This window comes from Stenella coeruleoalba (assembly GCF_951394435.1).
Source record: "Stenella coeruleoalba genome assembly, chromosome: 2".
NCBI lineage: Eukaryota > Metazoa > Chordata > Mammalia > Artiodactyla > Delphinidae > Stenella > Stenella coeruleoalba.
Window position 1 is genome coordinate 133,805,934 of NC_137147.1, and position 15,595 is coordinate 133,821,528.

General features: G+C 49.7%; 1 protein-coding gene across 5 annotated transcripts; it reads left to right on the forward strand.

Moving 5' to 3' along the window:
- The first annotated feature begins 607 nt into the window (after nucleotides 1-607).
- LOC307183048 (ubiquitin-like protein 7) lies at nucleotides 608-14,781 on the forward strand. Of its 5 annotated transcripts, none has more exons than XM_079914952.1 (11): nucleotides 608-687; nucleotides 2,489-2,701; nucleotides 4,304-4,423; nucleotides 7,843-7,925; nucleotides 8,934-9,018; nucleotides 9,569-9,626; nucleotides 10,353-10,486; nucleotides 10,746-10,795; nucleotides 11,041-11,208; nucleotides 11,795-11,917; nucleotides 14,313-14,781. In XM_079914952.1, exons 1-11 carry the CDS (start codon nucleotides 648-650, stop codon nucleotides 14,448-14,450), a joined length of 1,212 nt encoding a protein of 403 aa, XP_079771078.1. In that variant the 5' UTR covers nucleotides 608-647; the 3' UTR covers nucleotides 14,451-14,781. The 5 variants fall into 5 exon arrangements, with proteins under 5 accessions (XP_079771078.1, XP_079771081.1, XP_079771082.1 ...); XM_079914955.1 differs by having other exon boundaries at nucleotides 676-737; nucleotides 14,313-14,780; XM_079914956.1 differs by lacking the exon at nucleotides 608-687 and adding an exon at nucleotides 720-827.
- The last annotated feature ends 814 nt before the right edge of the window (nucleotides 14,782-15,595 follow it).

Consider the following 15,595-nt stretch of genomic DNA (forward strand, 5'->3'; position numbering starts at 1 on the left):
TCTAAGAATTCAGCGGAAATTGCCCTCCCCGAATTGATTCCCACCATTGCATGCTGGGGCGTAAGAGGAACCCGGCTTGGTAACTTCTCTCTACGAACCAACTTTTGGAGGAAGTCATCGCTGGGTTCCTGGTATGCCCTCAAAGGTAGGGTCGCCACGAGAAGCCTGAGGTTAGAAGCACAGAAGAGGCTGACTTCACCCGAAGGCAGGCCGTTTTCTGGTGACGGCTGCAAGGTTGAGGCGTGTCTGAAGAGGCCGCTCGGGAAAGGGCCCTCTGGGAGCGAAGGGTCGAGGCAGGAGGGGATCCGGGGTCCGCCATGTGCCCAAGAGCCCGGCAGTGGGAGTTCCCACCTGCGGCGCTGTAAGGACCCGGAGTAACCGAAGGACTCTGCATGCGTCCCAGGACAGTGGGGGAATCGCAGGGCTGTAAACCTCACGCCAAGCCCCGCTCTCGTGACGCGCGCCTTGGAACACTGACAGCTCTAGACTCCTCTCCGACGAAAGCACGAAGACGCTCTCGCGCCGGAACTTTCAAACCGCGGAGGAGCCACGCCCTCCCTGGAATCGGAAGCTTTTCAACTAGTGCCATTTGCAGGCTGCCTATTTATAAAGGGGCGGGGGCCATAGTAGGAACTGCAACTCCCAGAATGCAGCGCGGAGCTTCCTGTTTCCGGCGAGAGGACCTGAGTGAGTGTTTACACCGGCGACCCTGCGGCCGGGTTCCTTCCGCGGGACGGGTGAGGGCGCTGGGTCCTGGGTCGCGCGGGCTCGACGTGTGTTGACTAGTTAGCTGGTCCCGTGGGAGCGGTGGGGTCGTTACTCAAAAGGTAGTGTCCCTGTCCCAATATAAACTATCAGTGACCTTGGGCCACTGACTTCACCTTTCTGAATCTCGGTTCCTTTGTCTGTAGAATGTAAATGAGAATTCCTGTTTCAGGGAACAGCTGTGAGGATTAAATGAGATATGGTAGATTAAAAGCCCCATTTCCTTCCCTGCCATAAACCTGGAGATGGACGGTTTGAGGATGCCTTAGGGTCTGCTGGGCAGCCTCTGAAGCCTTTTCTTTCCTCTTACAAAGAAGCCACTTTGGAAGCAATAATGATAATAGCAAGGGCTTATCTTGCCTTACAAGGTTCTTCCCTCAGGTTTTTGATTCATTTTCTGGGCACATAAGTACTGGGCATTGGGACAGTAGCGACCAAAAATTCTGGTCTTTGCTTTCAAGAGCCTCTAAGAATGGGATGCGGGGGAGATTGAGAAGTAAATAGATATTTGTAACCCTTTGCCATGAGGGAATATGACAACAATAGAGGGAAGAGAGAGGGGACAGGAGAGGTTGTATTTGGGTTGGTCTTGATGGGAGTTTGCTTAGAGATGGAAGAGAGAAGAGGAGTTACGTGCAGAGTTAGCAGATGAGTGGAGGTATAAAGTGGGGGAGAGCTTTGTTTTGAATCCAGGCTTGGGGAGGGTGGGGCAGCCCAGAGCTCTTGAAGAGGAAGGCTGGCAGAGAGAACAGTTGTGAATGTCTTTTAAAGCCAGGCTGTGCCGTTTAGACTTATTCATAGAGGTGGTCTGGAGTCATTGGAGGGATTTTAAGCAGAGGAGTGACTTGATCAGATCTGTGTTTTAAAATGATGGCTTGGGGGCTTCCCTGGTGGCGCAGTGGTTGAGAGTCCGCCTGCCGATGCGGGGGACGCGGGTTCGTGTCCCAGTCCGGGAAGATCCCACATGCCGCGGAGCAGCTGGGCCCGTGAGCCATGGCCGCTGAGCCTGCGCGTCCGGAGCCTGTTGCTCCGCAACGGGAGAGGCCACAACAGTGAGAGGCCCGCATACCGAAAATAAATAAATAAAAAATAAAATGATGGCTTGGGTGGCAGCATGGATATTTGGTAGGGAGAGGCCAGAGGCAGGGAGCTTGTTGTAAAGCTGTGTGGTAGTTAAAGCAAGAGTTGATGAAGAAACACGGAGTGTACATAAGGGAGAGTGTTGGATGATCTCATTTGAACCTCACAGCATTCCTATTAACATGACTTTTTTTTTTTTTTTTGCGGTACGCGGGCCTCTCCCTGTTGTGGCCTCTCCCGTTGCGGAGCACAGGCTCCGGACGCGCAGGCTCAGCGGCCATGGCTCACGGGCCCAGCCGCTCTGCGGCATGTGGGATCTTCCCGGACCGGGGCACGAACCTGTGTCCCCCGCATCGGCAGGCGGACTCTCAACCACTGCGCCACCAGGGAAGCCCCTGGCATGACATTTTTATGTCCACTTTAAAGCTGAAGAAACTGAGGCTTAGAGAGCTGAAGTCCCTTGCTGTCTGTCATAGGATGAGTGAAGAGAGGACCCCAGGTTCTAGTTCTGGCCTCCTGATGCTGCATCTTGCGCTTTTCCAAGTGTCACCCTGAATTACCTCTCATTCAGCCCCCTGGTGGGGTGGGGGTGGTGTAGGGTCGTGGTCTGTCCTTTAACCACTAAGGCTTTGTTCCTTTACAGGGAGAAAGAGAGAGCGCGAAAGAGAGAGGATGTCTCTCTCAGATTGGCACCTGGCGGTGAAGCTGGCTGACCAGCCACTTGCCCCCAAATCTATTCTTCGGTTGCCAGAGACAGAGCTCGGAGAATACTCACTGGGAGGCTATAGTATTTCATTTCTGAAGCAGCTCATTGCTGGCAAACTCCAGGAGTCTGTTCCAGACCCCGAACTGATCGGTGAGTCTCTGTGGACTAAGGATGGGCTGCTGCTCTGATCTCTTTTGGGGGAGAATAATTCTGGAATTAAAGGGTAAATTAAGAGTTTGGGATTTGTCTCCTAATGTTAACGCTCCAGGGAGTTGATTGTTGTTGGGTGGATGGAAACACAAATCATAATGGAAGTGATTGTTGTTGGGTGAATAGAAACACAAATCATAATGAAACTATTGTTGCCATTTTAGTCCTTCATTATACTGAGCTACTTTATCACAACATTCCTTAACTATGACATTGTTGAATTATTTCTCTGATAGAGCAAGAGTTTGGGGTAGGGAGACTTCCCTGGTGGTCCAATGGGTAAGACTCCGTGCTCCCAATCCAGGGCGCCTGGGTTCAATCCCTGGTCGGGGAACTAGATCCTGCATGCGTGCTGCAACTGAGAATTCGCATGCCCCAACTAAGAAGCCTGCGTGCTGCAACTAAGACCTGGCACAGCCAAAAGAAAAAAAAAAGAATTTAGGTTAGGAAGGAGGAGCTGGCTAGGGAAAGCCCCTCAGTATATGGCATTTGAGCTGGGTATTAAGGGGTGGTTAGAAGGATTTTTGGTTGGTTGGTTGGTTAGAGGGAAGGCAGTGAAAAAGGACAGATGGCAAGGGCATTCTAAGTGGAGGAAGAAGGAATTTAAGTATAATTTCTTCCTTCCTTCCTCCCTCCCTCCCTTCCTTCCTTCCTTCCTTCTTCCCTCCCTCCCTCCCTCCCTCCCTCCCTCCCTTCCTCCCTTCCTTCCTTCCTTCCTTCCTTCCTTCCTTCCTTCCTTCCTTCTTCCCTCCCTCCCTTCCTCCCTCCCTCCCTCTCTCCCTTCCTTCCCCTCCCTGCGTGGCTTGCGGGATCTTAGTTCCCCCACCAGGGATTGAACCCAGGCCCCGGCAGTGAAAGTGAATATAATTAAATTATAATACAAACTCAATGTCATATAAACTGACAAAATGGTATAAGCTGGCAAAAAGTGTGTTTTCAGTCATAAAAATATGGGGTTCATCCTTTTTTATTGTTGCATTTTCCCATTCATTTAAATTGAGCAGTCTCCATGGTGTTAAGCTCTATAGAGTTTTCCTGCATAGCTTCTGTGTTTTATCAGTTTGTGCTCGCTAACCGTTGTTATTAAAATGTATTTATTGGGCTTCCCTGGTGGCTCAGTGGTTAAGAATCCGCCTGCCAATGCAGGGGACACGGGTTTGAGCTCTGGTCCGGGAAGATCCCACATGCCACGGAGCAACTAAGCTTGTGTGCCACAACTACTGAGTCCACATGCCACAGCAACTGAAGCCCGCGCACCTAGAGCCCGTCCTCCGCAACAAGAGAAGCCACCGCAATGAGAAGCCTGCGCACCACAAGGAAGAGTAGCCCCCGCTCGCCACTATTAGAGCCTGCGTGCAGCAACGAAGACCCAACACAGCCAAATAAAAAAAATTAAAAATGTATTTATTAAGTAAGAGTACTTTTAAAAGCATATATCATTCTCTAGCTATCTGTCCAATCAAGATAAGGTTCTTAGGGGACAAAAATCATTTAAATTGTTTTGAGGAGCAAAATATAAATGAACAGTTCTTTTTTTTTTAGATCTGATCTACTGTGGCCGGAAGCTAAAAGATGATCAGACCCTTGACTTCTATGGCATTCAGCCTGGGTCCACAGTCCATGTTCTGCGCAAGTCCTGGCCTGAGCCTGATCAGAAACCAGGTGAGAGAGTGCTGTCTGTTAGACAGGCAGGGCTTCTGTAATATCTACAAGGGAAGGAGGGTCTGTGTGTGTTCTTGAGGCAAGGGCCTGGGTGGAACAAAGGGTGATTTACTGAGATGATAATAGAGGCTATCTTTATTACTTACTGGATTAGACCACATTGATTAACAGAGTACAATTTTGATCTTGCTGCCAGTGCCACTAACAGAAAGGGATTTGTTTCTCTACTTTTAAGTTCATTACCCACTGTTTTAATGGGGTAAGGAGGATGTGTCTATTTAAATTCCTTTAGGGAGTGAACTTTGTATTTTTGTTATTGTTGTTGTTGTTCTCATTAGAAAAAAGCTGGAAACTCCCTGCTTTCCTCTAAATGCTGTAGTGTGCTCTCATGTTAGCAAATCTTCGCACAAACTGTTGCAGGCGGTGATTTGTTCAGTCACCTCACTCCTGCTATACTGATAATTTATTTTCCTGAAGTTTGAAAATATTTGAGTGGTATGAAAGTAGCTCTTGGAGAAAACATACAAAGCCTCTAATGCTTCTTTGACTTATTAATAAAAGGTGCTGCTTGGAATTTAAATTTTGCTTCTGTGTTTTAAAAGCCTCCCCAAAGATAAGGCTAAGCTGTATAAGAGATTAGCTTTGTTAGAAACGGGCAGTTTGACATATTTTAATAATGTTCATGATTGCTTTGACTGGTTATCAGCTTGAAATTTTTCCTCTTTTCAATTCTAAACATAAAGGACAAAGAGATCTTCTTTTGTACCCTGATGGGAAGTGAGAGAGAGAAAGGCAGTCTCTGACATCTGGGGGCTGGCCTGGCCTTCAGCTAGGCCTTGAAACATGAACAGTTTCACAGGTCATCAGCATCTACAAGGCCACTCACTCTGGGACTGTAATGGATCAAGACAAAAACAAGATTCTTCTCATTTCTGAGCAGAGACAAAAACATGAACATTGTTCAAACCACAAAAATGACCAAATATCCCTCTATCCTGGCTATTATGAATTACTGCTGTTGCTTTACCAATTACAGCTTTCATCTTGCGCTAGTTTTCCTTCCTTCTAGATAAGAATTATTAAGATACGTGATCATAAAATCACCCCCACTTCCTGACAGCCTCTAATCCAGAGCAAAACCCTGCTTCCTTAAACTTCACCCGCCAAGTCACCCAACCAAAGCCCAAATCCTATAAGTTCTTTTGACTCCCTCTTATTGAGATGCCCCATGGTTCTCGTGGTGGCATTCTCTCTGTAAGAGCAGTAAACGCAACTTGCTCAACTGTAGGTGTACCCCTCTGATCTTTGGCTGGAGGGGATTGACAGAAGGAAAGTAGCATTTGTTGCTTCTTCCAGCCAGATTGTTTCTCTTTGATATCTCATTTAATCATTACAGTGGCTCAGCAGGGTAGGGTAACAGCATTAGCATTTTATAGACAAGAAAAAGAGGGTTAGAAAGGTATTTATTCAAGGTCACCTGCTTAGAAAATGAATGTAAGAGCTGGGATGTGAATCCAGGTTTTCCTGGCTCAAGAGCCCGTGTTCTTTCCACTGAGCTGGCTGCCTCTCACTTCCAAAGGGTGAAACTAGCCCAGTGATGTTAAAGAGACAAGCATAACTCTTAGCTGATTGTGGGCTTAAGATTTTGAGTCCTTTTCATCCCTCCTTCTGCCTGGAGATTTATTTTTGAAACAAACGGACTTTTTGTTGGGAGGTGAAAATAAACTTTTGGATTTGAAAACAAACTTTTGTGACAGCATTTTAGGTATTTTATCCTTGAGTGTTCTTCCAAAAGCAAGCACATTTCTTTTATCTCCCACCAGATTAGATCCTGTAGGAGGAAAAGGTGTCAGTTTCTTCCTTCCCACCTGGATCCTTTCGGTGGTTCTCTGCAGAGGGTTACAAATTCCTTTAGGATCTCACTTAGGCCTGCTGTTTGAGCAGGGGTGTGTACCCCGGGCTCCAGCCACCAAGAACAACTTACTGTTCCTTTGAAGCACCTCTTATATTCTTCCATGCCTTTGCACTCGTTCTCACTTAGGCCTGGAATACCTTCTCTTCCCAGTAAACATCTGCTTTACCTTAAATATCCCTCCCAAACATTCTCTCCTGGGAGGCAGCTCTGTGTGGGCCTCCCTCTCAGTAATGGCTGTCTGCCTCCATGTTCCTAATGCCCTTGCTGTGGTCCGTGCCTCTGTTGAAGTCCTCAGCGTGGTATTTTGTAATTGTGTGTGTGTGTTTAATTCAGTCTCATTTCTCCCACTGTTAAGTTCCTTGATGGCAGGGACTCTCACTTTCTGTATTCCTGTGCCTTGCACAAAACAAGATTTACTCCAAAACCATGGAGTAAATGCTTAGCACAGGTTTGTTGAATGAATAAATTAGGTAATTTACTTGAGGTGAATATTTTTCAAAAGAGACAACCCTCATGATTAGAGCTATAGGTAAGGATGTGGTTGCCACACTGAACCCTAGGGGTGCTGTTCACCTTGCTCTGGGAATGGTGCGTCTGGAGTTGGGCAGTACACAGTCCATATAATCACAAGTAGCCGTTTTGGGTGAGGGTCACCACACTTTTTAAAAGTGTGACCGAGGGTGGACTTCCTGCCTACTCCCCCTTCTTTTACCCAAATTTCTTTACCTGTGAGATGGGCTGATGTCCTAAATAGTAAAGTGACCAAGTAAAACTAAGACAACTGCTAAACTTTCCCATATATATGAGTCATTGTGTCCAAAGATCAAAAAGGAGCTTTGAGTCCCAGTGACATGCTTGTTTTTGGACATGTGATGAGTTTGTTAAGAACCCTAGGAGTACAGTGTTTTCTTGGTCATTGTTGTATTTGTTTTTTTTTAATCAAAATAATATTACAGAGGCCTGAAAGAAAATATCCAAAAGAAAAGAGTTACCCCTGATCCTGTCACCCTAGCTTGTTCCCTTCCAGCCTTGGCCCACGTGCACACTGACACACATCACAAAGTTTTACTAGAGAATGCGCATACAACTATGTTCTATTTCTTTCTCTTAACATATTGTGTCAACATAGCTCCATATTGTTCAGATGGCTTGCAGCACTTATTTTAAATCATTGCACAAAAGTCTGCTGAGTTCCTTATACCCTCCTCCTTTTCAAATGTGAAAAGCCTAGAACTCCTGCAGTGGGATATTGATCAGAACAGTCTCTTTCATGTGGTAAGATTCCCCTCTGCTGGAACTTGAATTTGTTTATCTACTGAAGATACTTAAATGAGAGTGCAGTTTTCACATCTATGGCGTAAATGTTTTTTTTCTGATCGGGTGCCCATTTTTAGTGGGGTGATGAGGGAAGGGAACCTGCATCTGGGCACTTGCTGAAGTGATGTTGTGCGTCTGCAGCAGGGGCAGGGCCGGGTTGTAGGGTAACTGAATGTCTTGTCCCCAGAACCTGTGGACAAAGTGGCTGCCCTGCGGGAGTTCCGGGTGCTGCACACTGCCCTGCACAGCAGCTCCTCCTACAGGGAGGCGGTGAGTATGTGCCGAGCCCCCTGCGAGATGCTTGCCAGGACTGCTGGAGAGGGATTGAAGTGGTGTAGAGAGGGAGCTGGAAGCCGGTTGCCAAGGCTCCCAAGAGTTCCTTGGGGAGTTTTTGCCATGTCTGTGGGTCTCAGTAGAGCCCTGTCTTCCCCCAAAGAGGCTCTCAGCTAAGCGTTGTTGATTCCCTCTAATGATAATGATACAACCTCTCCTGACATTGGCCTCATGGAATGAATATGTTTACAGCAAAGGATGCATATACTGTTTCTGCTGGGCCTCATTCTTTGACTTTGGCTGAACTGCCTGCCCCCCACTCCTTACCAGGATTTCCTCACTGGGAAAATGCACTGATGTGTTTCTATAGGAGAGTCGATAATCAAGATTAATACAGCTGCAGGGCTTCCCTGGTGGCGCAGTGGTTGAGAGTCCACCTGCCGATGCAGGGGACACGGGTTCGTGCCCCGGTCTGGGAAGATCCCACATGCCGCGGAGCGGCTAGGCCCGTGAGCCATGGCCGCTGAGCCTGCGCGTCCGGAGCCTGTGCTCCGCAACAGGAGAGGCCACAACAGTGAGAGGCCCGCGTACCGCAAAAAATAAATAAATAAATAAATAAGATTAATACAGCTGCAAACTTCCCAATATATATAAATGTGAAATGGTAATTGTGTGGAGATTGAAAAGGACTTTTGGGATCTAGAGAAACCTTTGTTATTGGGCTTTTAATGAGAGCTTTTATTTTAGAAGCACTAGAACTGTAAATGGGGGAAAAGACCAGAGTTTGAAGGTTTATTGTGCTCTTTCTTTTGTATTGTTTGTTTCCCCTCCAGCAAGCCATGATCTCAGAGAAAAAAGAGGTTCATCTGTTTCCTGGGGCTACTGTCCCATTGCGGTTGTGTATGTGCAAGCACTTAGAGGGAGGAAGTACTTCAGCAGAGTGTGGGTATTTGCTGAGTGCGTTGAGCTAGTTGGAGTGCTCAGCCCTCCCTACTTCTCTTGCAGGTCTTTAAGATGCTCAGCAATAAGGAATCTCTGGATCAGATCATTGTGGCCACCCCAGGCCTCAGCAGTGACCCCATTGCTCTCGGTAAGTGCAAGGCTGAGCTTAAGGAAATAGGAGCTGTTGGAGAAGGAGAAACCAGGAGGAGGCAATGACCTCAAAGAACCTTTGACCATCTTGTGAAGAATCACTGGTCTTGTGGCTGGAGGGGGAATAATCCAGATGTATTCCATACACCCAGCCCTCCAAGAGTTGTCAGTCCCACAGCGAAAATGTGGCCTAACATCAGAAATGAGACTATGAGGAAGCCATGTGAGGGCAGCTGTTAGCCCAAACCACAGCCATCAGGGAAGACTTCCTGCACACCTTGATGGATAAGGGAAGAACCCAGAGATAAGGGGAAAAGAGGCTGGTGTAGTGGTACACAGCATGTAACCTAAGTGCGGGGGGCAAGTAGGGAGCAAGATGGAGAGCACGTGGTTGTGCTGCTGGGGCTTTGTTTCCCCCTCTTCTCGTGAGGGCTGCTTTGTAGTCTTGCGTCCCTGTTAAGCCGGTTGCTCTGAGGCCTGAAAGTCTCTTCTCCCCACTGGATCTGGCTAAATTTCCAGTCTCTGAGGTGAGCCCTGTTCTCCTTCAGGGGTTCTCCAGGACAAGGACCTCTTCTCTGTCTTTGCTGATCCCAACATGCTTGATACGTAAGTATACCCATCTTATTAAGGGGACCCCCATCTCTCCTCATGGTCGGGCCAGAAACCTAATCGTCGCCCTGGATTCTGCTCTTGCAGCCCATCCCCCAAATCTGTCTTCTAAATGTGTCAGGAGGTGAGAAGGAGCAAGGGCTGTGGGGGGAATAACAAGCCCAAGGGCAGGGGCATGCAGAGATGTTGGGATGAAGCAGCGTTCTGAGGGAGGTGGCGTTGCAGGCCATGCTCACTTTAGATCTCATTCAGTAGATATTAGGGAGCCTTTGAAGGATTTTAAGCTGGGAAAGACACAGGTGCACACATCCCAAAATTTTAGAGCTGGAAGGGATAGTAGAGGTTGTGTCCTCTTCTTTGCAAGTGAAGAAAACAGCCAAAGCCTGGAAAGAGAAGGGACCTGTCAAAGATTGCCCAGTGAAGTAGTGGTGGAGTCCAGACCAAAAACTGACCCCTGAGCCTCCTGGGCTGTGCATGTCCCATCATGCATTGCCAGAGGGGAAGGTGAAGCATCTGCAGGGGTGCCCGGGAGTGAAGGCCTTTCTGTTCCTGGGGACAGAGCAGCAGGAGCACAAGCCGACTGGAGGGAGGTGCTGAAGACTGGGAAATTGAAGGGCAGGCGTGGGTGACTTGATTGTTGTTAGGGGCACCCAGAATTCCTGTCATGGCCAAGGGTGCTCTTTCCTTCTTAGTCACACTTGGGTTTCTTCCTGCCCATCTCAGGTTAGTGCCTGCTCACCCGGCTCTGGTCAATGCCATTGTCTTGGTTCTGCACTCGGTGGCAGGCAGCACCCCGCTGCCGGGGGCCGACTCCTCTTCCCGGGGCATGCCCTCCAGCTCGTACCGGGATATGCCAGGTGAGCCCCAGGACAGTGGAACGCAGGCCCCCTCGGGAGCGGGCAGTGGTCCAGGGGTTTGCTTTACTCAGCAGCTATGTATAGTGCTGGCAGAGGGCGTTCCTTGGGAACTCTCAATTTGAGTCAAGGAGTACATCTGTCCTGTAATTTTCCAAGGGGAGAGATGAAAATATGAATTTGGAGAGTAACTAGAGCTGAGATTCTGGAGCTGCGCCTCTGCCTCTGTTCTTCCTCCTGAAATCTGTTCTCCCTCCTCCAGGTGGCTTCCTGTTTGAAGGGCTCTCTGATGATGAAGATGACTTTCACCCAGTAAGTGGCCTGGCTGCCTGCCATTCGGGGGAGATGGCGCTGGGGATGCACCTCTCCCTGGGACCTGGCATGCCCCAGCTGGGAGGTGATCGGAGGCCCTTTGGTGACCCAGCTATGTCATACTATTGCTGTCTGAACCTGGCAGGTTGGGGAGGTTCCCCAAGAACTGTTCCTGGAACGGGGGTGGGCTTCATCTGAGAACGTCACAGGCTGCTTCCCTGATGCTTGGTGCCTCTCTTGTTCAGAGCGCCAGGTCCACGCCCTCGAGCAGCACACCCAGCTCCCGCCCAGCTTCCTTGGGGTACAGTGGAGCTGCCGGGCCCCGGCCTATCACCCAGAGCGAGCTGGCCACCGCCCTGGCCCTGGCCAGCACTCCGGAGAGCAGCTCTCACACGCCAACTCCTGGCACCCAGGTATGGAGAGAGGGCGCGAAGATCAAGGCCAGGCCCCTAAGGGAGAAGGTCCCAGTGGTAGAATGGATTGACCTTTGCTGATCCTGGTGCTGGATCTGCTTTGAGCCGAACTCTACCTGGAGCCTGGTGGGTTTCCCGCTGCAGCTCAGGCGACCTCCCGTCACCAGCCTTTAGGGCTTAGAAGTCTGGGCCTGATTTCATCACGGGCCTGATTAACTCCTGCCAGCACTTTGGAAGAGCCTTCCGTCACATAAGACACCCTTACTTGTCCCTGAAAGCGGCCAGACATCACAGGCTTAAGCGTTCCTGGTGACGGTCACTCCAGCTTGCAAGGCCATGTCTCCCAGTGCTGGGTCCTAGGCTAGGTCGGGGGCTCCATTCCATCTCCCTGGAGCAAAAGAGAACAGAACCTTTCCCGCCCACGTAGAGAGCTTTTGGGTACCTCTGTGTGGTTGTCTCATGCAGGCCCCTGCTGGGAGGCAGTCGTGGGGCACCCAGGGGCACCCTGGGTGATGTGACAGCAGTGGGTATGTGCTGGGAGACTGAGGTGTCTCTGAGCGTGGTGCTGACCCTGGTTTGTCTCTAGGGCCATTCCTCAGGGACCTCCCCGGTGTCATCCGGCGTCCAGTCAGGGACGCCCATCACCAATGATCTCTTCAGCCAAGCTCTCCAGCATGCGCTGCAGGCCTCCGGGCAGCCCAGCCTTCAGGTCAGTCTTCCCCACTCCTGATGTTCACATGACTTCTTAGTTACTTTGCACACTGAGCTTTCTTCTGCTCTCTGGAGGCCCTTCCCACTTGGCGTGCTTTGCTCCAGGAACAGCTGGGGTGTGGCAGTGTGACAGGAGAGGATGCTCCCAGCACGGGCAGTTGTCCCTGTGGCTTCCACTCCTGCACCCAGTGACCACGGCCTGGCTCCGCTGACCACCTGGCTTGAATACTTGTGGCAGTTTTAATTGAAGAGACAACTCATCCATTCTGTGAGCGGTGACTGAGCCTTGAGCATGTATATACCGGGCCTGGGTCCAGCTCCTGGGGTAGAGACGAGCCAGTGCTCATCCCTGCCCTGGAGGGGTGCCAGGCAGTTGCTGCAGTGAGGGAGCAACAGGGCGAGAAGCCCAGCCCAGGCTTGAGGTGAGGGCCTAGGTCAGGGAAACCTTTTCTGAGGAAGGGGTGTTTGGACTGACTGTCAAAGAATTAGTTAGAGGTTAGCCAGGCAGGGAAGGGGTGTTTGGTTGAGGGGACATGGTGTCCAGGTAGACACAGCCACCTGTTTGAGTGAATGTGGAGGTACAGGTGACAAAACTCAAATAGGCAAGCCCAGAAGGCGGTGTCCTTGTGGGGAAGATCCTGAGATGGAGCCAGAGTAAAGGAGAGCAGGAGCCTGAGTGTGAAGGCCTCATTGGGTGCCTGCGTAAGGAGATTAGTCTTGTCCTGTGGTCACCAGGGAGCCGTGGAAGATTTTAAGCAGCGAGTGACAGCATCTCCCCTGCCTCGCGGAATGTGGAAGCTTAGCTAGCAGCTAAGTGCATGACCCAAGGTGTCCACATTGTACTGCATGCCTCTGTGCACAGGCTGTTTGCTTCACTCTCTTTCCTTTGCTACTAAGCCTGGGGCATGAAGGTCATTTCTGGAACTTGTCCACGGTCATCAAGCCATTATTGATAGAGACAGGGTCAGGCCCGTGTGGTTTTCGGCAGCCCACATGGCCCTGGTGGACAGTGAGGGGAACGGGAGCAGGACCCGTGGACAGCTGGTCTTTTCCGTTCCTTCGTCTTCCCCATCCTGATGCCTGTTCACTCTGCTCTCCAGCTCAGAAGCTTTCATGTGTCTCCCTGGCGTGTAACATGAGTTTCAGTTGGTTTGTGCGGTTTTTTAAAAGCCCAGCACATCCTCACCCTTAACTGCCTACTTCTCTGAATTTGCATTTCATCCCCACTGCCTTCTCCTTCCCATAGTGTGAACACAGCCTTTTCCCTCAGGTGTGCACTTCCTTCTGCATGGGATAGAGATATTGATGAAGCTTTGAAAATATGAAATTTCTTTAAACTCTTATGGTAGAGAAGGACTTTCGTAGCTGAAAGTCAAAATCGAGGAACCATTGTATAAAGAGTAAAAGATATTTTGAGTTAATAAATGTGAACGTTGCTGCATAGCAAATCAAACCCAACCAACCAACCAACCAACCAACAAAAAAAACAAGCGAAGTCTGAAAGCTAATAACAAACTGGGCAAGAAATCTGCACGTATCAGACAAAGGGCAAAACCTCCCTGAACTATAGAAGTTCTTGTGGTTTAGGACCAAGAATGCCATAGAAAAATGGGCAAAAGACATGAACAGACCATTCATGAAGAAGGAAGTACAGATGGCCCTTAAAGCTGTGTAATTCCTTGCAGTCCCATTTCTCGAAATTTATCCTGAAGATGTATGTGCACGTAGAGGATGAGATTTGTACACAGTCAGTCACTGCAGTGCTGTTTGTAATGGCAAAGACTGGGAACAGCCCAGTTGTGCATTTCAGGACATCCACAAGTCGGAATGTTATACAGCTATTAAAAAGTTCTTTATCTATTGGCATAGGGAGCTCTCTAGGATACATTAATATGTTGGGGAAAAAAAAGGAGGGGTGTAAGGAAAGGGTAAATATAGGAATATATATTCATATTTCTTCAAAGAAAATAAAATACGTTATCAGGGTGGGGAGGGGAGTAGATGAGAGCGAGACTTTTCACTGTGTATCATAGTAAAAAGCGAAGTTAATTTAAAAATGTACCCCCCCCACCCGTTTGTGTGTGTGTCTATACATACAGCAGGAGAAAGAAACTTAATCTTTTGAAATTTAGACATTGAGTACTTTGTGATTTCTCTTTTGATCCTTATGTTACATTTTCCCCTTTTTTATTGGAAAGACTTTTACTGTAACTTGTTCTCTAAACCCTCAGGCCTCTCTTGTAGTTCTCCTAGAAGCGCTGTGTTGTATGGAACTTCACATCAGCAACTTTACTGGGGGAACCCACCTTTCTCTCTCCCCCTGAAAGGACAGACATAAGCAAGTCACTGTAGGAGCCTAACTAACAGCTTCTGCCTGTCCTGTCTTTCTGCAGAGCCAGTGGCAGCCCCAGCTGCAGCAGCTGCGTGACATGGGCATCCAGGATGATGAGCTGAGCCTGCGGGCCCTGCAAGCCACTGGGGGGGACATCCAAGCGGCCCTGGAGCTCATCTTTGCCGGAGGAGCCCCATGAACTCCCTGCTCCTCCTGAGCCCCCAGCAAACTGCCAAGGCCACTGCCCATGGGAAGCACTCTTGAAGGTGCCCCATCCCTCCTCTCCCCAATACACCTGATGGTCGACCTTCTGCTTTGCCCAGTGCTTGGCCTTTCTGGCTGATCTGAGATGGTAGAGGCAGTGGGGCAAGCAGTGTGCAGGTTTTGGTGCCGTGGCATCAGGGAGCACAGCTGGTCCCTGCTTCTGAGCCCTGGGTGGAGAATTTTAGATCCACATCCTGAGATGCTGCGTGATGCCCACACTGGTATTTTGGCAGAAGTTTCCAGTGGTAGCCCCCAGAGCCTTTGGTGATTTGGGTGTGGCATCCTCAGGATGTGCCCAAGGACTGCTGCCCAGTCTCCATGTGGCTGCTGTGTTACAGCTGTGGCCAGAAGAGGCTGTGCTTCTGAGGTGACCGGTCTCAGGAGGAGCCAGGTGGACTTCCGGGGCAGCAGGTCGGGGAAGCTCACCCTCCGCATCGCTCCCTCTCCCAAAGGCTTTCAAAAGATTTCTTGTCCCTCCCCTGGCCTAGTCTCACCAGGCACTCTTTGACGCCTGTTCTGTAATGATGCCAGAATCCAGGCCTCAGAGCCATGCCAGGAGGCAGGGCCCTCTTCTCTCTCCTGAAGATGTAAATACAAGAGCAGTTAAATAACAATACTAAACAACACCACCAACACAAACAGGGCCCAGCTTTCATACTGAAGAGAGGGCACGAACCCCCGAGCTGCTGCTCCATCTGCCCGAGCTCTCATTCCCCTGGCACAGTGTTCCCTGGCACGTCGCAGACATGTCCAAGTTGAGCGAGTGGGTTTCATGTGCTTTGACTACTTTGTCAGGAAAACAATCCTTCAGCTGGTGTCTCAGTGGGAAGTTGCTCAGAGGTCTGCTCCTGCTGTGTCCTTTTGCCAGAGGTTTCATCCACAGCATCCGCAATCACGGTCGTTCGTCTTCTGCTTGTCACCCCCTGGGACAGAAGTTTTACCACTGATAAGGACTGCCTGCTCTGTCCTTTGTTCCCCAGAGCGTTTACCCCTTGGCCCCCTTTCTGTCTTGAAGGACCACACAGAACAGGCCTGCTCCCTCTGCTCTGTGAGCTGGGCTCCGTGAGTTCAGGAGAGTGG